This window comes from Raphanus sativus, chromosome 2 (genome assembly GCF_000801105.2).
Source record: "Raphanus sativus cultivar WK10039 chromosome 2, ASM80110v3, whole genome shotgun sequence".
NCBI lineage: Eukaryota > Viridiplantae > Streptophyta > Magnoliopsida > Brassicales > Brassicaceae > Raphanus > Raphanus sativus.
Genome location: NC_079512.1, coordinates 27,790,959 through 27,813,351, shown reverse-complemented (window position 1 = coordinate 27,813,351; position 22,393 = coordinate 27,790,959). Strand labels below are relative to the sequence as shown.

The following is a 22,393-nucleotide window of genomic DNA, read 5'->3' as shown; positions in this document are numbered from 1 at the left end:
ACGTCGTTAAGGATTTGATCCTTAAAATTTTTAATTAAGGATCAATCCTTGTTCAATCCTTCGGTTACCAATTTTTTTATTATTATCTTTATGTTGTTTGTCTCGGAAAACACGCTAAGAACTCGATTAAACTCTCCGTTGTGGCTGCTCTAAGACCCACCACTCACAAAAATTGCATTCCGCTTTTTATTTATCATGGACCCCCATGAACCGAACCAACATATACCCCCTTCTCTACATTTTTTAAAAAATAAACTATACATATTTTCTTTTGCCTACTAGTATTACTTCATGTTTTTATCTTAATTCTGTAACGTTCTTGTTCAATTCAGTTATAAAAATTTTCATTGTGCCATCCATCTTCACTCTTAAATTTAGTGCTCCAAAGATATATATACACGTCTAATCATAACATATGATTTAGCACTCCACCAACGCTGAATTATTAGTTTAAAACGCCCTTTTACCTGCAGAAAAGTAGCCTTTTTAGTACTTGTCCACATGTATTTGACTTTAGTGATATGAATCCATTGACACAAGCTCCAGCTTGTCTGCAACTCCCTGTACTTGTAATCATTTATCCTCTTTTTAGTTATGGTCGCAGAAAATTAAAAATAAAACATTTTACAGTTCAAGTATTCTTATCAACATTTATGTAACGAATCTATCGAGTTTATTAAAAAAGAAGTTCCAAACTTTAATAACAGTTTTGTTTATTTGTCATTCTTCTTCTCCTTTACCCTTTCAAGCGCCACCTTTTCTTCCTAAATCCTCTCTCTCTCTCTCTCTCTCCATAGCTGAAAAAATGTTCTTCATCTAACAGTTTAAAGGAACTGTGAAGCAAATGAGATAAAGAGAGATGGGAGGAGTGACGTCATCGATTGCGGCGAAGTTGGCTTTTTGTCCGCCGAGTCCGTCGTCATACAGTCTCGTCTCGGACGAAGTGACAGGACTTTTTCTGATGAACCCGTTTCCTCACCGTGAGAACGTGGAAATCTTAAAGCTTAGGACACGTAAAGGAACAGAGATCGTAGCTATGTACGTCAGACACCCGATGGCTACTTCTACTCTGCTTTATTCACATGGAAACGCAGCCGATCTGGGCCAGATGTATAAGCTATTCATCGAGCTCAGCATTCATCTCAAGGTTAATCTTATGGGGTATGTTAAAAGTTCCACTCTTTCGTCCTAAACTCTGTTCTGTAACTCTGTTCTGTTTGTGTCAAACTCAAGACTTTTTTAATGACTGAAAACTTCACCTATTAGCTTTGCTTCCATGTTGGTTTTGGTGTTTCTACTTTTTTTTTTCTTGCTTTCTTTTTTTTTCTCTGGATAAAAAGAAAAATACTTTTTTTTTGTTTCTTCTGATTCACTGTTTGATTGGTTCTTTTCAAGTCTATTACATTGCTTCCTGATCAGGCTTGTGGTTGAAAGTTTCATACATATCTCTGGTTAAAAGTTGTAGAATCATTTCAATGGAAGTGTGGATGTTGGTTCTTGTTAAGTCTTTTTTTTTTGTTAAAGAAGTTTTGGGTCTAATCTGTATGATACTATTCATTTGGTTTTGGCCTTCTTTGTATTGTTAATCTGTATGTTTCTGCTTGTATCAGAAACTTTTTTAGTTTAGAATGATCTTAATGAACAATACATCTTTCAACTTGAGTGATCCTTCCTAGTTTGATTCATCTCAATAAATGTTTTGCTTTTCTGCATTCTTCTTGCAGTTACGATTACTCAGGGTATGGACAGTCTACTGGAAAGGTTTGTTTGTCCTTAACAAACATCAGTGAGAGTATTGTTGGTTATAGAATTAATTATAAGAATCTTTTTTTTTTTTTTTGTGTATATGATATGACTTCAGCCCAGTGAGAACCACACATATGCTGATATAGAAGCTGCGTATAAATGTCTCGAAGAGAGCTATGGATCAAAACAGGAAGATGTAATCCTTTATGGTCAGTCCGTAGGAAGTGGACCTACACTAGATCTCGCTGCTCGATTGCCTCAGTTAAAAGCTGTTGTTCTCCATAGCCCCATTCTTTCAGGCCTAAGAGTAATGTATCCAGTGAAGAAGACTTATTGGTTTGACATCTACAAGGTAATAAAATTCATCATTCACCAGTGGTATTCAAAAAAAAAAAATAAAGAATCATTCATTGTTTATGTTTTATTTCTTGTGCAGAATATTGACAAGATCACACTTGTGAATTGCCCGGTTCTTGTCATTCACGTGAGTTACATATCAAACTCTCTCTAAGCTCTTGTTTTTTTATTTGGAACATCTTTTAACTCTTATCTCTCTGGTTGCAGGGGACTTCAGATGAAGTTGTGGACTGTTCCCATGGTAAACAGTTGTGGGAACTCTCTAAAGAGAAGTATGAACCGCTTTGGCTCGAAGGAGGTAGCCACTGTGATCTAGAACACTACCCTGAATACATCAAACACCTTAAGAAATTCATCGCAACCGTAGAGAGACCTCTCTCCTCGAGAGCGAGGGCGAGCACGAGCCAGTCAGAAAACAAGAGCGGTGATGTGGAAATGCCGAGGCAGAGCGTAGATAGAAGAGAGAAGCCACCAAGGCAAAGCGTTGATAGAAGGGAGAAAGAGAAACCGCCAAAGGGTCCTTCCAAGAAGAGTAAGCTGAGAATCACTTTCGAGCAGCACTTAGATCGGTCGAGGAGGAGCGTTGACCTCCATGACAAGACAAGGAAGAGCGTTGACCATCATCATCATCAGATTGAGAGAGGGAGGAAGAGTGTTGATAAGTTGGATAGAGTACGGTCTGAATAAACCGGAGAAATCGTACATATAATTGTTGTTACAGAACATGAACATTTGATCTTGATCTTGATTACGATTCTAATGTCTTTTTTTTTTCTTGTTTTGAATGTGAGTTGTTAATTATAGTTTATTTGGGTATGATAATTTTTTTTCAGGATGCCTTGCCTATTAAGCAAACAGTTGAGTTACATTAGGGCTTTGCATAATTGCATTAGCCTGAATGATCTACACTCTACAGTATAACTGAACTGTGTATACACAGCAGACGATGATGAAAGCAATTAACAAAAATATGAAGCAAACAACACGTCACACAAAGATATAATCAAAGAGGTGTTTGTCTGTTTTGTAACTTTGTCAGAACATTAACAACTGTCTTCGAATACCTAAGCTGCAGAAAACTTCACCATGCGTTACTTTCTATGTGTCTGGACCTTGTAGTAATGACTTGTGTATAGTTCTGTGTGTACTTATTATATATCCACAGTGCAGCCAAAAAATCGGGGTTTTATTTGGGCTTCTTTCAACAGCACTATGAACTCTTTAAGATCAAAAGCCCAAACTTCATTTTAAGATTCTAATGCTAATATTAGAACCAAACAAAAATTCATAATCTCTCAATCAGAGCTGCTAGTATTATTTTACGTTTACAAAGTGTGTATGAGCTGATTTATGGTTTTCTTAAAATCCTAGCCTAAAGAAAATGTAAAAGACAAAATAATGTGAATAACTTTCTATTTTATTTCACGTGAACGTATGTTATCATAGGAGAAAATCTATATATATACGGAAGGTGTCATCAAATCGTTCAGGATGATACTGACAATAAATCACTTCACAAGTCTGTACTATAAATCACTTCACAAGTCATCGCTGTCGGTGGTAGCAAAATTTACAACAAACCGCAAGTTCAAATGGTATATCCTCTCTTGTCAATTTATGATGAATTGGATTCGCATTTTGAAATTTCATTGCGTTCGATGACAGCGTGGAATAACAATAATGCAAATGCAACCTTATCACGGAGATAAATGTCGTAAGATATTATACTACTTTTGATATATTTATCAGCAATAATGGCTCGAAAAAAATCTCATGCTGTTAGTCACGTTTGTTTACTAGTTTAAGTTGTGTTAATTTCAATTAATATAAGGAGATTTGATACCTCCGAAAATAATATATGACATAACAGTCCCAAAACTTTCTAATATAGTAATATATACGTGTGATCTCTACAAATGTTTTTACAAAAGAAAACTCTATTGTAAATAAAAAGTGCTTAGTGAAAAAGTTGAAAATAAAAATAGAATTAATACGTAATTATTCCCTCCTTGCACATCCAAACAGAATCCAAGATTACAATAATTTTATCCAACGACTAATCGACACGTGTCAAAGTACCATCACGATCAGCTTTCCTTTTCCCTCCACCTACGTACTCTCTCTTACAAAACAGAGAGAACAGGTTAATTAAGAGTGAGAGACACACACAGTTATACAGTGAAAGAGGGATCAAAGATGTGTAGCGAACCCAGTCCAGTGGCTGGAGAAAAAAAACAGAGCAGGAGAACATCCAATAGGATCAAGAAGAGGAAATACATAGCCATGATGGATGACGACTCTCCTTCGAATCTTGAAACGTCTCGTAATAAGCAGATCAGAACAAAGACGAAGAAACCTAAATTTCTCAGTCTCAAGCTCGAAATCAACACTTCTCACGAGATCGACGAGAGTCATGTAGCCACGTCAAACAAAAAGAAGAGCAAACAAAAACCATCGAAAGAAGGAGCTGGTACGACACCGTTTAAGGAGAAGAAGAGAGTGGAGGAGAGTACTGTGAGAGGAGGAGAGAAAGAAGAAGAGCAGTACGACACAGTCGCAGCTTACCTCTTCAGTTCAACCACCGACAGCACAATATCATCGATCCACGATCTGCTCCCCTCCTCCGCCCCCGCCGATGAGGAAGGAAGGAACATGTCTCCGTACGACTTTCAGGAGCATGGATCGACCTCTACTTCGCTTCTACTGACAGCCATGAGGAAAGGAGCGAGCAAGGAGGAGACTACGGCGGAGCGGTGGGTGAGTTATTCGGAGGTTGTGGACGAGGTGATGAGTAGGAGCGGAACTCCGCGTTGTTGCGGCGGAGATGGGAACGATATTGGAAGGCCTTCTTCGCTGGCTCTGAAGCTTGATTACGAGCAGATCATGGAGGCTTGGCCGGATAAAGGTACTCTTTATGTCGACGGAGAACCGCCGCAGACGGTCCCGGACTTGCATGCTTCCACTGATGTAAGTAAACATCTCTTTTCGTCATTTTTTATGTTTAATCGTAGTTAGTGGTTAAATGTTTAGTAATTAAGTTGACATATTAGTGTTCCAAAAAAAAGTTGACATATTAAAAGCATTGAAATTTTGATGTGGTCACGAGTTTTTCCTTGAAACTGTAATGTAGCCTAATTAAATTTTTTTTTTGTAACTGTAATTAAAAGCTTTGACTGTGTAATATACTGAAAAATGTAACAGCACAATGATTTTTTTTTTCTTTTAATTTTTTATTGTAAGTTTCTAACCCTACAAAATGCTAAAACTTGTACATGTTGATTTTTTACGTAACTGTTAGACTGATAAAAACATTTGTCAAATCGTGAAACCGATCGAGCTTATCAAATAATACGCTATATTGATGACAAATGTACAAATTCTAAAATATAATATATTTTGGTCATCGTCGGTATCGTCAAAATAAACCTAAGCTAGATAAGTAAGATTTGAAACTAAGCAGGTGTATTTTGATGGTTGTTTTTAGGTGTATACCGGCGGTGGAGACGCAGGGAATTTATGGGCGGTGCCGGAGATGGAGATGGAGATGGAGATGGAGACGACGGAGTCGTTATGGAGAGGGCATAGAGAAGCGAGCTTGCTACGGTATAAAGAGAAACGGCAAAGCCGCCTTTTCTCTAAGCGGATTCGATACCAAGTTCGTAAACTCAACGCTGAGAAACGTCCTCGTGTTAAAGTAAGCAAGCTTCCTTTCTTTTCTTTTCAGCATTTTTACACTACTGGATGTAGTATAATGTATAAACATGATCGATAAATTAATAGTTTAATACATTAAGACGGATAAATAGATTGGGTTGATGTGTGGAACTGCTGGTTCTATTTAACCATTGGTTTTGGTTCCTCTCTTTTCAGGGCCGGTTTGTGAAGAGGGACGATTTGTAAACCACTAAAAACTGGTGGTTTAGACTTGTGGTTTGTGGACGTACTAGTCTTATAAAATAACCAAGTGGAGGATGTTTGGTATAATAATGTTATTCTGTAAATTTTTGAGAAGTTAAGGGCCTAACCGGAGTATACCGAGAAATGAAAGGTGTTGGTTGATATATGGGTCTTGACCAGCTCGGTTATGAGTTTCGGTTTGTTTGCCCGGTTTAGTTCTATTAGCAGAAAAGTCAACTAATGTACCACATCATCTAAGCGAATAATAAATTAATAATATATGTGGATATTAACGATAACATAATATCTATTGTCTGAAACTCTTACTCTTCAGCATGTAACTAATAAGAAAACTTATCGGAAGTACGGAACACTCTGAAAACTTTGACAAATATATTACATGTAAACATATTAGTTTTACAACTTCGAAGGAGAACGAATACATGGAATTTGTATAATCAATAGTACGCATTATGCATGAATCCTATCTAGTTATTATTCTTGGCTGGTTTTATGGTTCACCAAGAAGTTAACAAACAACTAATTTGACAAATTTGTTTCGTTATTTATACGATTATAGTATGGCAAGAAGTAGAAATGTTGTTTAGAAGCTTTTTCTCTTTGAAGGCAGGATCTTCTAACAACAACACTCTGTCTTTTTCTCCAACACCAACCATGTGTAGATATTCATTATCCTCTCTTTCTTTCCCTCTAAACAATAGCCGTTGTTGTTTTGGCTCGAGACTGGTGAGCAATGCTAGTACCATCTTAAGTTCTCCTGTAAATCCATAAAGTATAAATCAGTTGTAATATCACGAGTTTTATATAATCTGGAATTTGTTTCATTTTTTTTTTAACATTATCTTTTCTATTTCATAATGTGGGATGGTTTTATAGCTTTAATAAGAAATTATTCCATAATTTCAAAAGTTTTTTGTGATTCTAGTAAACAATATTTATCGTAACCTCAGGATATATTCGATTAAACCCTTTAAATCTTATATATTCTGATACTATATCAAATTATACTGTTAGATAAGTCTCTCAAAATGGCACAAATTTAATATTCAGAAGTGTTGAGAGATGAGGAATTTACCAAAAGTGGAGGTGGCTTCTATGGAGAGATCATGAAAATGAGCAAAAGTAGAGACTCTTATGGAGATCAAGTCTTCACCAATGCTCTCTTGTCTCTTTTGAACAAGCATACCTCCTGGCCTAAGTTCCCATTTGATCTCATAGTTGCTGCTGCTACTATTGTTGTTGTTATTACCAAATCCCTTTTGTTGTTGATCTTGTTGTGTGCCTTTATTGTTGGTTCTTTTACCAAAACCGAACCTAATGCCAAATCTCTTGGACTTGAACTTCATCATCTCTTTCTAGTTTGATTTCTGTGGAGTTTTTTTTTTTCACTTCTGTTTTCTCTCTGAGCTTTGTGATACATAGACAAACATTTAAGTGGTTTATATAAGATACAAGAGGTCAAGAAAAGGACAAAACCACATACATACTTGCATGTGCAGTTGCTTTTACAATTTACAAGTCTTCCTCTTTTAAATATTTTTTTGTTTAATGTTTGTAAACTAATAGTGTAGAGACACTTGATATACAATAATAAAAGCCATGAAAGGGTGCCGACAATGGATAAATCAGATTTCTATAAGATTTTGATTGAGACTGTTAAGAGGAGACTAGGAGAGTTTCAGCACATGGGTGATGGTTCGACTGATAATAACCAATGTTTCCTTGATTGAAGGGCCAAGCACAAAAAATGTTAACAAAAACAATCGAAAGTATAGCATTTTTAATTAATTAAAAGCTAGTATGGGTAGGCTTTGTTTTATCTAGGAATTTCGGCGTGCCGACCTTGTTGTATTAAACTTTATCTCAGTTTGACATATTATTTTCATTACTTTATTGTCATCGATATACTATTATATTGAGTTTATAAAAAGCAAACCAAGATTAATCATGTACCTAATCAAGTAAAGCGGACAGTAGTGTAATTTGTTCTTTAATCGCAATCAAAATGATTACGTTTCTTGGGTGAACTTGAATCTTGGTGTAACGATCGCCATGTGGTAGGGCTTATTAGGAAAATTAATAATGCAAGAAAGAATAACGACAAATTACTAAATTATAATAAATAGCTTACTGATGAGCTCAAGGTTAATTATAAGAAAATACTAGGGCCGACCCGCCCTACGGGCGGATGAAAAATAACAAAAAATTTAAATAGTTAGAGCAAATATCTAATATCAATTGTTATTGTTTCAAAAATATATATATATATATATATATATATATATATATTAGTTAAGTTGTGTACATGTTATTGTATTTGAAGACTAAATAAACCAAGTTATCTGAAAAATTAGTAATGACTTTTAAAATCAAGATTACTTGTAATTTTTTAAAATATGATTTTCTTTTTTCTTGTTAAAAGGTTTGAGATGATTTTCTTTTGTTAAGTAATCTATATTTTAATTATATATTAAGAATTAGATGTGGTATTACATCATTTCTTGTAATTTTCTCGAGTTGGATGACCATAAAAACCTCATGAGATTCTTCTCTTTTTAATTTTTGTTAGTAGAAAAGAATCAAACTTGTAAATAAATTCACATATTTTTTTTAATTTTATATACTTTAGTAGATTATCTTATGTTTTAACTAAATTTAGTTTTTACAGTAGATTATAGTTAAAATTGTTCTATTTTAGGTTTGGTATATAGAGTTGATGATCTATTTGTTTTGGTTTATGTTATCTAGTTTTTTTTTCTTATGTGTTCCGTGTTAGGTTATATTATAATGTGTCTCTTACTCAGACTGTGATGTTAACTTTTTCTCATATCCGTTGTGTATTTATGTTCAAAGATTTATTTTTTTCTGAAATTCATGATGCAACCTTTTAAAATATTATATGTTTACTTAGATATATAGAATAACCTAAGATACTTTATATATATCACAAAAACAAACTTATAAATTTTTTCTTATATTTATTGTTTCCTTTATGTATTGGTTTATTTTGTTTCACCAATGACATATAATCATTTCATTTATACTTTTTTAAAATTTGTCAAATAACATTAAAGTCTATTATTCTAGTTCCATGAAAATGAAATAATGCCTAGATGGAATTCTACCAGCTGCTAACACTTGTTTTATTTAGTATCTTTATATGTTTATTCAACATTAGTTAACTGACTCGGACTCTCTTCAACATATTAATCAGATGACCTCGCGTACGCATCTGCCAAAGTATATAATCCATTTAGGTGAGTCACTTACAATCTTTCTAAAAATAATTAATATTTTAAAATAACTAATATTTTAAAATATGTAATATACTATATTAGTTAAATTTTATAAATTTTAATTTCAGATATTGTTAGTAGGAATATTTGATATACTTTGTGTGTGTTAAATCTAGATGATAGAATACAAAATTTGTAAATGTAATTAATTAAAATAACACAAAATATTGAAATGTAAAACAGAATTAGAAATTAAAACATTTTAAAATGGTATATTTACAATGTGTGTGTTTATGTAATGATTTTAAGGTTTTGTATTAGGTGTGGGTACTTTGGGTATATTATTAGTTTGGTTTGGTTAATTCGATTATAGAACTTTTTCAACAAAAGTAAACCATAATTAGTTTAGTTTGTATTAGTTTCGGTTTGGTTTGTATTTGGTTTGATTTGTACTTCGGTTTGGTTTAATCGGATCTTCTTAGTTTAGTTATTTTAAGAGAAATCATGTTTTAAAACATAAACGTATGGTCATGAAATCATCATGTTGGTAAATATGGAAACATAAACTATGTAAACTAAATACAATATAAATTAAACTGAAACAAAAACCTTTAAAAAAAGAAAAAATATTATAAGACAATTAAATAAAAATTAACTAAAGTAAATAGAAAAACTCGTTAATAATGCCTCTTAAAATGAATTATGTAAATAATAAAGTCACGATAAAGTTTATAAGAATACAATCAGACAAAAATTAACTAATTAAAAAAACTAAGATCGTTAATAAAGTTATTAATGGCTTTAGTCTTAGGATTTTAGTATTGTATATTGCTAATATGTTTAATTCAAATAATAATAAAAATACATTAGTTTCTCGGTTCGATTCGGTTTAACTTGGTTCAGTTCGAATCGGTTTCGGTTGGTTTGGGTTGAAAAAAATCTTAAACTGAACTTCTGATAATAGAATTTGTTTCGTTTTAGATCTGTTTCAGTTCAGTTTAGATCGGTTTCGATTCAATTGATTCGGGATGAATCAATTCGGTTTGTTTTTTTTTTGCAATCCCTAATAGTATTTGTTAATGGCACGTTGATTTAGAAGTTTCTAAAGGTTTTAAATAATTAAATTCAGGATAAATTAGTGACCATATATGGTCTTAGAAAGAAAATTCGACGGATGAACTAAATATATTAGTTAATTGCTGGTTGACTATCTTAAAATTCATACCATTGTATAGACCCAAATCAAAGTTTGGAGACATAAAGAATAGAGCCCAGAAGACCAACAAATTACTTAAGTGGTAAAGTATTTCAAGATGCCATGGGATTTTATATTTTGTTATTTTTTTAGTTGTATTATTTTAGTTTTTTCATCATTGTGTTTTTTCAAGTAAGCTTTTGAGTAATATTTTCTTAAAATTGAATGTAATATATCTTTTGATTAAGACAATTGTGGAGTTCTAATCGTACAGTACCAGATTTTAGTAGTTTAACCAAATGTTAAGTTTTGCAGATATTGGCCACTAAATCTGGGTTTGTGTTACAATTATGAGCTCTATTAAGGTTGTCTTTTCTTTCATTCTATGGTGTACGTTTTCTGTAAGAGTTTTTTTTTTTTTTTCCTTTTTGTATTTTATGTGCATCTTTTTAGACAAAGTTTTGTGTGCATTTTCCATTTGTTTTTGTTTATGTTATTGAAGTCTACCACACGCTCCTTCCTCTTAACATTTTTTCGTTGTTTGGTAGTTCGTACTTGGTATAACTGAACTTCATAACATTACAAAAATATAAAATGACGAAGAACAAATATTATCCCAAGTAAATGTTATTATCATACGCTAAACTTCCAAACTTTAGATTACTTGTCCTCCTTTGTGATTCATCTCCCTACTGATATCTTGATCATGAAGACCTTGCATGTAAGTGTAACTAGTGTCTGATTGGTCCTGAAAACTAAGTTGAAAACTAAGGTCATAGATTGAGCTTCTGAACGCAGAAGAAGATGCTATAGTTTAAACAAAAAACTTCAATCATCCAAAACACCTTATGAGAAGATGTTGTAAAAGTTAATGATCAAAGCCGAATGTATTAAAAAGTTTTTGATCATTAGACAGAAGGTAAGATACAAAATCAGAACTTTGGATGGAAAAAAAAATAAGAAATAAGACATACAACAGCTACGGATCCAAGCATTGTGGCAGGTCACTGACTCACTGATGTCCAAGTTGTCAAGATTGGTATCAAATCTTTCAACAAAGCTTTTTGAGTTTCTCTCCCGCTCTTCTCATTGTTTACAATCTTGAAGGTTTCTCCTAGACTGTGAATCTCTTCTTCGGAAGCCAAATGCTCTCGCTTAGCTCTAATCACTTCAGCAGCTTGCATATACAGAGCATATGCACGGGTCGCGGCAACTGCTACTTCTGACGATTTAGCCATTTTCTCATCCTTCCCAAAGCTGGAAGACACAGCGGGTGCTCCTGCGACAGCAGTAACATGCATCCATACCAGCTACAGAGACAGCAGCGTGAATCTGAGCCTTGTGTGCTCGAGTCTCCTATTTCTTCTTCTCCAGTGAACTGTTGTTTGCTCGTCAAAACTGTTGCATAGCAAGTCCAACCTGCAAACAGATAATGGTGAGAACCTTTTGTTTCACCGAAAGAAACAAATAATGGTGAGTATTTTAGTATAATACATCTCTGTTACAATTAATTAAAAATTTAATAGGCACTCATATCTAACAACCAAAGCTTATTTTCTCGTACAGCAGAATCAGTGATACACAAAAGCCTTCAGTGAAACTAAAAAGCATAACCAAAATCATCTAAAGCTTTTCTCATAACATTAACAAACGAAAACAAAATCAATAAACGAAATCAAAATCATCTAAAGCTTTCTAAATGTACAGAACCAAATCATCTTACATTAACAAATAAAAATAAAATCAAAAGCTAAATCAAAATCATCTAAACTCAAGATTTCTAAATTAATAAACGATATCTTACATCAACAAACAAAAACAAAATCAATAAATGTAACCAAAATAATTCCACTGTAAAAAAAAAAGTTTCAAGAGTTATCAGTATTTGTAGGGATGATGTTCATGGGGTGAAGCCTCACATATTTATAGTTGAAGAACCACCGCATAGAAAATGGAAGATGAGTGGGTCAAAGAAGCTAAGACAGTCGTTAATAACAATGAATCAATGCATCCCGTAACGGTTCTGGAACCACTCAAGCGAAACGACACGAATCTAGATTCAGAGATTCGTCACATAACCCTTCTGGATCTCTATAGTCGGCTGAACTGATCAGAGCTCAGAGAAGGCGATGAAACCTAGATGTCGATGGTCGCCATTGATGAAGAAGTTGTAAGATCGTTTGTGCAACGCTAATCGATACGCAAGATGCGAAGAAGAAGATGGATCTCTTATGATATGGGCTCTAAGAAGTTAAAGAAACTATCCAACTACAACTAAAGCCCAAATATATTGCTGAACATAATAAATGAAACGGTGAGTATTAAAAACAGGACGCGTGTCGGCTTTATAGAGAGCGAATTTGTGATGTGGCTGCTGATGTGTCAGCAGGAGAGATCCAACATTTCTTTATATATAAAGATCATTGTGTGAATTTGTATATAAATATTTATATAATGAATCTAAAATAAAATCTTCAACAAGATATTTCTTATAAGAGATCAAACAACTCAGCTTATAACTACAGAAGATTTCCAAATCTGATTATGTAAATTGGTAATAGTTATAGTGGGAATATCAATCATTATACTGCAAGCCAAATTCTAAATCATTTTGTAACGTTAAAGTTCTGATTAATATTAACTAGCGAGATGAATTTAACTTACGGCAAAATCTTATGAATCATGAACTGAAATTCACGACCGGTTTGCATCCAGTTTCTTATGTTGCATGAAAGTAGTATCAAAATCTTAACTCGAATTTCCGTTAACAACCAGATGGCCTCTCTTCGTACGTTACGTTATTATATTGTAGATCTTCAGAATACAAACCAAACCATACATATGTGATCATGATTAATTATTTGATTATCAATGGACAAGGCGATATGACATAGCAACATGGTGTAGCAGTAGTAGCTAGTAGACGGTATTTGAGATACGGTGAATCCACATTTGTATTTCTCCTCTAATAAAATTGATCCACCAACATGGTTACCCATCATATTATATCACAAAAAAAATATAGCATATATGTAACAGTTATTAATGCACACAATAATGTGTTTGTGGAACATATTCTAGATGTATTATTTATATGTCTCTGTTCATGGGTCAGACATATTTATTGGAATTGTACAAAGGAACATATATCCTGTGTACCCAACCTAACGTATGGAATTCAATGCATTATGTATTCTGTCATGTGGAAACTTCTAATTATGTTTCCGCTGAATGATGAGGGAAGCAATTTAAAATATCATTCTAGTTATCATATTAAAAAAAATTGGAAAGCAATGCATAAATTTTGGTAGCAACTTTTCTTATTATAAAATAATAGAAAAACTTGCAAAGGTTTTAATCCTTTATCTTCCATGTAAAATTGATTTTATGTTGGATGGTGTATCCAACATTTGTGCAAGAGCAAGATTACTTGTATACACCTTCATCAACAAGTATCTTTAGTTTGTTAACCATAAACCAAATTTGAACCGGACTCTAACCAGACGGAACAAAATCAAAGATGTACCAGTTATCCTAGATATCAAACAAAAATGCCCTAACTGACTCAGAGTGTAGGTTCCTCCTATGTTTCCGCTTTTTGCATTGGCATAACATAACCAACCACTAACACTTATAATCAACTCCACTATCTCCCTCTCTTCTTGTAACCAACTCAACTCAGTTTCTTATAAAACCCTTCACTTTCTAAACTCCAAAACCAGACTTGCTCCAGCCTCGTTTACTCTCAGTTCTAGAAACATGTTTCTTTGGCTCGTTAGTTTCTTAATGATTTCAGCTTCTGTCTCTTCCCTTGAATACAAACTACACTGGGACGTTCCCCCTGCAAATGCTTCTACAAGTTTCAATGATTGGGCCTCCGATAAACGGTTTCAAGTTGGAGACATCATTCGTAAGTATACCCTAAACCCTAAGAAGTTCCCATCTTTTTCACATCGATTTTTTTATTTCTTTTTGATGCTTTGTTTGTTTCTGGTTTGGTTCTATGGGGTGAAAGGATTTAAGTACAAGAAAGATTCGGTGATGCAAGTGACGAAGGAGGGTTACAAGCAATGCAACTCTTCTCACCCGAGATTCTACTCCAATACGGGCAAGACCAGGTTTATGTTTGATCACCCAGTTCCTTACTATTTCATAAGTGGCACGTCCGGTCACTGCGAAAAAGGTCAGAAAATGATTGTTGAGGTCATATCTAACGACCGGACCACAACATCTTCTGCTATTCCGGCTACAATGGCTGGTTGGTTCTGTTTCTTCAGCTTCACGTTACTTATTGTAGCTTAGTGCCAATGTTAGATTTAATTAAAACCTTGTATATATTTTCCTGCTTCGATGACAATTTCGTATTCTTGTTGGTTTTAATTGCTTGTTGCTGGCTTTCAAAACTTTTTTCTCATTTTTTGGTTAACGTCTCTGTTTTCTAACATGCCTGAGTCGAGTAACACTAATCAATCAGAACTATATATATTTTGCATATTCCAAAACATTATGAGACACTGAATCAACAGAGGTCTTACAAGCGTCAAAAGAGTACACATACAAATGTCAGGTCCACTAGTCCAGACCATACACCAATGTTAAGCTTTGCTGCCCAATCCTCCTAATTCCATGGGCTTATTTCGCCCGCTTTATGTTGTCGTACTCATACGGTCAATACCTTTCAAATTTTTAATTCGAAATACTAAATAGTTTCCTGGAATTTACAAGTTTTTTTATATTCTTGTTATGAAAAAAATATTCGTTTACAGTCAGACTTTAGTTAATTTTTTTCTTTTTGAGAACTGGTATAGACTTTAGTTAAATTTATTGCACCAAAAGTATTGTCAGACAAAACTAGTACTATAATTATAAGGATTGCAAAAATTCAAACACTTGACGGAAGCAATATTTTCTTTGATCCCAACAACTACGATCACCATCTTCATTTCAACTCGCTGCCAGAACTTGGAATACTACTCTATTGGTACAATCAAAGCCACGAAACTAAACTGATATTAACATTATATTATTTTATACCACATCAGGGCAGACGGCCTCATAGAATGTAATACAATCATTTATATTTGGCCGAAGTCTAACAGAACCGTGTTGAGCTAGAATGGATCTAATAAAACCGGAACAAATTTGTTTGGTCAACACACGTCCCTAAGTAATACCTGTTCCAGAACATAAACGAACATATAAATGGGTGTCCACTAACAAATTCAGACACATCACCATGTTCGCGTCTATGTATCTGTCTGTCCCTTTTCAATATAGTTTTTTGAAAAAATCTAAGCGGAACAGCATGTTATGATGACGACTTAATGATCGTCTCAACACAAAGACTCTTTCTCATGCGTTGACATTTAAATCCACTACTATTGTTTATACAAGATTACAACCCCTCTTTGTCTCCCCCTCTCTATAAAATTCGATCCAATTTGTTGATATTTCCTGCAGAGAACAAACAAAGAAAGAAACTAAATAAGAAGAAGAATTCAAATGGCAGCAAGAAGTTCTTCTATCCGCTTTGCCTTCGCCTGCATTGTCTTGGCCGTGTTGGTCATGACAGCCGAGTCGCACGCCGGACACCACCATGGTCCGGCTATGGCCCCTGGTATGGCTCCGATGCCACCTCACCATGCTCCGGCCCCGGCTCCAAGTGCTGCCACTTTCTCCGCATATCCTCAGCTTATCGCTACCGCGTTGGTCGGAGCCTTGTCTTTCGTCTTCTAAGATGTGTTTCCATTCTTACTACTGTTTTCTCTTTTCCTATAAATTTGTGTTGTTCCATGTGCTTCCTTGTTTCTTGTTTCTTGATGAGAGATCGTGATGTTCTGTTGCTATGATAATAATAATAATTCCTACCGTAAAGTATTTCCCTTGGAACAAAAATTTATGACCAATTAATCTCTTCTTGAGAATGTGGCTCATGTTTAATTTGAATAATACTTTAGACTATAGCATCCCAGATTGTAATACTCTCTTCAGTACAATTCATGTCATTGGCCGAACCAAAATCACCAAAGACATGGCTGAGGAAGAGCTCATCCTTCTTCGTATCTACACAGCTTCTTTGTCTTTCATCTTCGATTTTTCCATATGTTCATAGTAACTTGGTGAGAATGAATGCTCTTTGCTATCTAGAGATTGAAGGAGATCCAATGTTACCGCGGGGTAAGGCACATCCAAGGAACAACTGCTATCAATAGAATTGCATTTACACTTTATAGCAAGTCTACTGTTGTTATTATTCCAAACGTATATAAATAGTTTTAGAAAGAAACTTCTAAACAATGGTAAGTAAGTTGGTATTATATAGACACAAATGGTGAAGGAAGGAAGCCAAAAAAAAAAAACAATTGATCTAATTTATACAAAACTATCTAACCTTCTTGCCTCGTCTTAGTCTAAACCATTCAATCCAGAGATTCCAAATCCAAAGTATACTAACAGTAGTAATAGCAGTTCCAACAACAAAAGCCCAAGAAACCCACAACCAAGTAGGGTATCACACCCTCTGCTTCCCCTCTGGCATAAGAAGCTACCATCTTCCCGAAAAACAAAGGTCCCAACCCTCCTCTCACCACGCTGTAGAAACCATAAAACGGAGGTGACAAGAGATCATACACTCTAACAGCTAACCGAGACTCCGGATCACTCTTCCTCGCTCCGGCGGCGAGCGTCCACGCGTTCTGGCACGCGCTGGTGACTTCGGCGAGGATCAGGAAGCCTAAGATGGCGCAGGCTCCGTGGGAGACGAGGAAACGGCAGGTGAGGAAGACGAAGAGAGTGGCTAGGTGATGGCCTATGAAGAGGACGTCGCTAGGGTAGAAGAAGACGTAGTGGAGGAGATCGGTTAGGAAGTAGGCGACGCTGAAGTCGAGGACTGTGTTCTGGGAGGCGGTGTTGGCGGAGGAGAAGGAGAAGCGTGAAGGCGAGGAGGAGAAGACGGCGGCGCGTGAGGCTAGGAGAACGGCTGGGGTTCCGTGGAAGATTGAGAACAGACAGCTCGAGGCTTCTCGGCGGATTTGTGGTTTCCAATTGCGGAAGACGATGTGGTAAGCGATGAGGTATATGGTTAAGAATAGGGAGAAGAAGAGTGGGAGGTCTGGGATTGAGGTTTCTCTTATAACGATCGACATTGAGATCGTAATCTCAAACCCTAGCTTAAACTGAAAAAGAAGAATCTATAAAAGGAATGAAGTACGAACTCAATCCTGTTATGTTCTTTTTTTTCTTTTTCTTTTTTTTGGACAACTGATCCAGTTAGCATGATTATCCATGTCCCTATATTTTTGATATTTGACCATAAGTATCGCACGTCCCCTAACAAGTCCTTAAGGTGGTTTGACGTGGGTCCTACCATTAAAAGTCCTAGACTTCTCTCATATGTCCTTAAATAAGAATCGTCCTAATTGTTGTCCTTAACTGTTTGTGGGCCCCACTGATATGTGGCGGCCCACAATTGGTTTATTTTAATTTTTTTTTTTTTGAAAAAAAAACAGAAAACGACAAGGAAAAAAAAAAGTTTAAGAACCCACAACAATATTGATGCCCTTAGTGTTTTTTATTATTATTTCAAGCTTAGGACAATGTTAAGGATTTTTAATGAAAATTAGGATTATTGGTAGGACTTTATGTTGGTCCTTAGGATAATTCATTTGTTGAAGAAAGTGAAATTTGATTGTCCACTCTATATCACAGCTTGATTGTCCATTCTATGTCAAGCTGTAAACGTGTTTAGCAACACAGAGAGACAGCTCTGGTTCAAGTGCTTGAGACCCTTCCGAGCTGTTGTATCATCTAACAAGAGCATATCATGAATGTCCTATACACAGTTTAATACAGTGAAGTTTATCAAATACTAGGAAGAAAGAGAGGGAGGGAGATGGAAGCGAAGGAGGAGATGAGATTGTGACACATGGTCTACAGGGACGTTTGTGTTTGTTCCTTAACTAAGAGTTGTCCTTGTGTTTATTGCTATTTTTCTTTTTTTTTTAATTTCTAATTATACTAAGGACTCTGTTAAGAGTTGCCGATAATCATGACCTTTCTTCTGATCACTTTTTGTCTAGTTAAAAGCCAAACTCGACAAGACATGTGTTTTGTTTTGTGCATGTCTATCTCAGTAATTTAATAATATCATTTAGTCGTAAAGAAACAAAAATAGTAATACCATCCGGCTTAGGGGTTCGGTTCGGTTTATTCGATATTTGGGATTTAACTTTGTATCATATTAGAATCATCTAAAAAAACGGCACGCAGTTTATAGCTCAATAACATTCGGTTCGCATTGATAATCTTCGAGTCCAAAACGATATTTTTTTTACTTGTTGGCCATTGTGAGAAAAAATGTGAAACTTCATAACCAACAGAAAAGAACAACGTTGAGAACTAGGGTTGTCTTTAAGACAAGTTTTGTTCCTTGAGGTTGTCTTCTGCTGTTTTACATGGAGAACTTCTGCGGGACTGTATCAAAATCCTCTCCAAAGTCATACCTTTGCCTTTCCCTTCCAACCTGATAAAACAAGTTTGTCTACGGTTTAGTCTGAGAAACTCAGGTTCTGTCTATGAAGAAACATGGCATTAAGTTACCTTTCCCAAGTATAAAGGATCACATGACAAGCTCTCATCCATTGCTATGAGGTTCTTCGACAGCCTAATAGTCCTGAAAATCATATAAACACAGAGCTTGTTTCGATCTAAAATACTGGCTAAATAAATCCAATTCTCTATCAAATTTGGTTTCGTGACAGTAAAGTATTTGGTTCATAGACATTACCTTTGGATGACAGAGTCCATGACCTCAATCATCTCACTGGTTTTGTACTGCTCAGGGTCCTCCAAGAATCTGACCATTCCATCTTTCTGATTGATAAGAGCATGTATCTGACCATCCTGGATCTGCATGTTTGGTAAAAAAAAAACATGATAAAATGCCACATAACGATAGTTGTAAAACAAGCTTCAAAAAGAGATCAAGTGTGGGGGACCCAAAGAATACAGTACCATCTGAAGCACATGCATTTCAGCCTCCTTAGCACTAGCAAGTTGAACCATGTTGGCTATATCTTGAAGCGACAAGGTCAAGTACTTCTGAGTCAATCTCAGAATGTTCCGTTTGTAAAGGGATGACACTGCTTGCTTAACTAATCCAAGGTTATTATCCTGAAAAATAGGGTGAATGCAGATTAATGTCAGTACAGAAACTAGGACGATTAATATCAGTAGAGAAGTGAACGTTTAGGGGAGATTTTACCTTTTCAAAATCTGAGCCGTGGGCCACAACAACTGCCTCTAGTTCACTGATCTTCCCTTCGTTGTAGCAATTTCCCACTTCAGTGTAAGCCTGACAAAAGGGTGAATGAAAAAAAAGAAAGAATTATAAGCTATATATATAAATCTACCTAGTACAAATCAGCTGTTCATTGGATTGAACAGAAAAAGAAACTAGACACCATTAAATGGGAAAACAACTTATCATGCGAAGCATCATAGCATACACAAATGATACCATATAAAACGGATACTGTTCAAACTTACTGTACACCAGGTCTTGAGGCTCCTCTGAGCTGCTGTAGAAGCGCACTTGGGGAGACTGACACTAAACTGCACAAGTAAAAATAATACAATATTATAAGAATTAACATCAAAAGATAAACCAATTCTTGAAGAGAAAATCGACAACTAGCAAACCCAACATTTACTCAAAAACATCCAATGGATCAGACTCATGCATTATAATGTCTCTCACGACAGAAAACTAGAGAAACAAACCAAAAAACAGCCTTACCTGCCCGGAGTGAATAAGAGTCACCAATATGTACTTTTTATACGCCTCAAGAGCTATGGCGTTGAGAGTATGCATTGGAGCAGTGACAACCTGAAAAAGAAAAAGTACTTCTACCGAGTTAAAACCAAAGCAAAAAGTCCCTACTGGCTAAAAACATGTAATAGAGAATGCCTTTACATTGTAAAGAAGCTCCAATGCTTTCTGGAATTTCTTCAGTCCGATGCATATCATTCCCCTGTCAAAAAGCGTAGAGAGAATATATTGTAACTTGTAAGAGAGTTATTTCTGGTATATATTAACGAAGGACGAGAATCTAATCTAATGAGAGAAACTGGTTTGCTTACCCATAATAGCAATAGAGGTAGAAATCCCTAGGCTGGTCAACCTCCAAGATATCGTCACTAAGAACGGAGAAACCAGATTTATAGCACTTGGCCTGCAGACATAGTTGAAGACAATCCGGATGCAATGCAGTCAAACGTTTGGTGGAGACCTGAACCTTACGAACAGCTGTCAACAGTGGCGCCACCCCTCGTAACGGATCTCTGAGCTCCAAAACTCTCTCTTTGAATCTCTTACAAAGAGACACAACTGCAATTAATCAAAAAATAATCACCATCTCCCCCCACCACAAAAGATTAAAAAAAGAGTGCAAAGTGATTTACATTTGTCGCTTGCTAAACGAATCTGCTCAGCATCGCAACAAGTAATGAACCGAGAAATTAGCAAAGCTTTCTCCTTGGACATTGAACCACACGTAAGAACATCTCTGGGAACCAATCAAAACAATACAGAGTCAGCTCTAAGAGTGTATATACCTACCCAAACAAATTCAGAGTTAAAGAGTAAACTAACTCACAGGAGATAGAGGTAGCCGAGAGAGTGCTTGGAAGGGTGGAGCTGGTCGAGAGTAGAGAGTTGAAGATCCGAGTCGGTTCGGAGCGTCTCCTCAGCTCCTTTCAGAATACGGTGGAGTGCAGATAAGTCCCCCGAGCTCCCTGATAGGCCCTGGATCGACTTTATCACTCCCTCCGTCGTGCTCATGCCTCCGATTGTTATAGAATATTCCGACGAAAACGAACCCTAATCGATCCCTTCTCAACTGTTTGTTTAATTTTCTATGGAACTTCTCCATAAATAATTAAATATATGCACTAGTCGGATACTCTGATTCAGTCGGAGGCTCTTGGTATGAGACGGCTCGCGAGTCCAAACGCATAAACCGGTTTCTAATCGTCTTTTAAATCAGACATTAACAGATCGGTATGGATCATTCAGATATTATTTTTTTTGTTGTTGTTACCGACTTGCCACGGTAAGGACATGTTTATTGCATATATTACCGATTTGTCCTTACCATCGCAAGTCGGTTGACCGTATTTACTGGCTACCAAAACGTCGTCGCTTTGGAGTGGACAAACGCGAGGCTCGAGAGAGAGAGAGACTTGAAAAGAAGTGAGCGTCAGGGATGTGGAAGAAGAAGAGCGTGGAGAATTTATTGAGATTTTACAGCGCTAAGCAGTAAGCACGGTTAACTATTATGAGAACCTTTGAGTCCTATTTTTTAATGCAATCAATATATTTCAAATAATTGTTGAAATAGTGAACAGATAGAATACATATAATTATTTTACTAGGATATGACCCGCACCTTGTGCGAGGTGAGAAGAAAATTAAATACTTAAAATTACATCATATTTTTATTTATATACCATAAAATTTAGAAGTTCAGCCATTTCAAACTAAAAGCAAACGTTAAATGATGAATGATATATTCGATTGCTTTGAGAGATGTATAAATATAGTAAAGCAATTGCTTAATCAATTAGTTTGCTATACAATTGTTGAAATAGTGAACGGATAGAATACATATAATTATTTTATATGATCACAATAATAGGGAAACAATTACGAAACCAACACACAGAGTATAAATTAATAACAATAAGATGAAATTAATCATCTGACATTGATATGGGGAAGTCATTTGTAAAAATTAACCAAAAGAGTTGTGCTGTACTTGGTTGATTCACTTTTTGGGTCTAGAAAGTCAAGGACGAAAACAATGTTGGCTTACCGTGCATCCTCTGTCGTAAGGATTGGCTTCTTTTCTCTCGCATTTCTTAGTGTTAGTTCCATCACAAT

General features: G+C 35.4%; 5 protein-coding genes and 2 pseudogenes across 5 annotated transcripts; 4 read left to right on the top strand and 3 right to left on the bottom strand.

Annotated features, from left to right (window-relative positions):
• Positions 1-598: 598 nt before the first annotated feature.
• LOC108829849 (uncharacterized) lies at positions 599-2,940 on the top strand. The gene is made up of 5 exons (XM_018603446.2): positions 599-1,161; positions 1,725-1,761; positions 1,862-2,098; positions 2,183-2,230; positions 2,311-2,940. The coding sequence occupies exons 1-5, from the start codon at positions 860-862 to the stop codon at positions 2,788-2,790; spliced, it is 1,104 nt and encodes a 367-aa protein (XP_018458948.2). The 5' UTR covers positions 599-859; the 3' UTR covers positions 2,791-2,940.
• A 1,292-nt stretch (positions 2,941-4,232) lies between these two features.
• Positions 4,233-6,304, top strand: LOC108819639 (uncharacterized). Its single transcript, XM_018592700.2, has 3 exons — positions 4,233-5,070; positions 5,588-5,797; positions 5,974-6,304. The coding sequence occupies exons 1-3, from the start codon at positions 4,300-4,302 to the stop codon at positions 6,001-6,003; spliced, it is 1,011 nt and encodes a 336-aa protein (XP_018448202.2). The 5' UTR covers positions 4,233-4,299; the 3' UTR covers positions 6,004-6,304.
• Positions 6,305-6,370: 66 nt separating this feature from the next.
• LOC108819653 (BAG family molecular chaperone regulator 2-like) lies at positions 6,371-7,452 on the bottom strand. The gene is made up of 2 exons (XM_018592711.2): positions 7,097-7,452; positions 6,371-6,778 (listed from the first exon to the last, which is right to left on the bottom strand). Exons 1-2 carry the CDS (start codon positions 7,368-7,370, stop codon positions 6,567-6,569), a joined length of 486 nt encoding a protein of 161 aa, XP_018448213.2. The 5' UTR covers positions 7,371-7,452; the 3' UTR covers positions 6,371-6,566.
• A 6,759-nt stretch (positions 7,453-14,211) lies between these two features.
• Positions 14,212-14,754, top strand: LOC108841464 (early nodulin-like protein 21). The gene is made up of 2 exons (XM_018614219.2): positions 14,212-14,362; positions 14,468-14,754. Exons 1-2 carry the CDS (start codon positions 14,212-14,214, stop codon positions 14,752-14,754), a joined length of 438 nt encoding a protein of 145 aa, XP_018469721.2.
• A 141-nt stretch (positions 14,755-14,895) lies between these two features.
• LOC108839340 (uncharacterized) lies at positions 14,896-16,326 on the top strand (annotated as a pseudogene).
• Positions 16,327-16,739: 413 nt separating this feature from the next.
• On the bottom strand, positions 16,740-17,756 carry LOC108842550 (TLC domain-containing protein At5g14285-like; annotated as a pseudogene).
• A 946-nt stretch (positions 17,757-18,702) lies between these two features.
• On the bottom strand, positions 18,703-21,373 carry LOC108823543 (COP9 signalosome complex subunit 3). Its single transcript, XM_018596778.2, has 11 exons — positions 21,108-21,373; positions 20,914-21,017; positions 20,593-20,839; positions 20,426-20,483; positions 20,249-20,338; positions 19,999-20,064; positions 19,715-19,804; positions 19,465-19,623; positions 19,238-19,359; positions 19,051-19,123; positions 18,703-18,973 (listed from the first exon to the last, which is right to left on the bottom strand). Exons 1-11 carry the CDS (start codon positions 21,290-21,292, stop codon positions 18,902-18,904), a joined length of 1,266 nt encoding a protein of 421 aa, XP_018452280.2. The 5' UTR covers positions 21,293-21,373; the 3' UTR covers positions 18,703-18,901.
• Positions 21,374-22,393: the final 1,020 nt, after the last annotated feature.

Coding starts and splice junctions, on each gene's coding strand:
- LOC108841464 (XM_018614219.2), top strand. CDS start 14,212: ATGTTTCTTTGGCTCGTTAGTTTCTTAATGATTTCAGCTTCTGTCTCT. Junction 14,363..14,467: donor TCAAGTTGGAGACATCATTC/GTAAGTATACCC, acceptor ATGGGGTGAAAG/GATTTAAGTACAAGAAAGAT.
- LOC108819653 (XM_018592711.2), bottom strand. CDS start 7,370: ATGATGAAGTTCAAGTCCAAGAGATTTGGCATTAGGTTCGGTTTTGGT. Junction 6,779..7,096: donor AGAAGCCACCTCCACTTTTG/GTAAATTCCTCA, acceptor ATGGATTTACAG/GAGAACTTAAGATGGTACTA.
- LOC108819639 (XM_018592700.2), top strand. CDS start 4,300: ATGTGTAGCGAACCCAGTCCAGTGGCTGGAGAAAAAAAACAGAGCAGG. Junction 5,071..5,587: donor ACTTGCATGCTTCCACTGAT/GTAAGTAAACAT, acceptor GGTTGTTTTTAG/GTGTATACCGGCGGTGGAGA. Junction 5,798..5,973: donor AGAAACGTCCTCGTGTTAAA/GTAAGCAAGCTT, acceptor CTCTCTTTTCAG/GGCCGGTTTGTGAAGAGGGA.
- LOC108829849 (XM_018603446.2), top strand. CDS start 860: ATGGGAGGAGTGACGTCATCGATTGCGGCGAAGTTGGCTTTTTGTCCG. Junction 2,099..2,182: donor ATTGGTTTGACATCTACAAG/GTAATAAAATTC, acceptor TTTCTTGTGCAG/AATATTGACAAGATCACACT. Junction 2,231..2,310: donor GCCCGGTTCTTGTCATTCAC/GTGAGTTACATA, acceptor CTCTGGTTGCAG/GGGACTTCAGATGAAGTTGT.
- LOC108823543 (XM_018596778.2), bottom strand. CDS start 21,292: ATGAGCACGACGGAGGGAGTGATAAAGTCGATCCAGGGCCTATCAGGG. Junction 20,339..20,425: donor CATTGGAGCTTCTTTACAAT/GTAAAGGCATTC, acceptor TTTCTTTTTCAG/GTTGTCACTGCTCCAATGCA. Junction 19,805..19,998: donor GCCTCAAGACCTGGTGTACA/GTAAGTTTGAAC, acceptor CCCTTTTGTCAG/GCTTACACTGAAGTGGGAAA.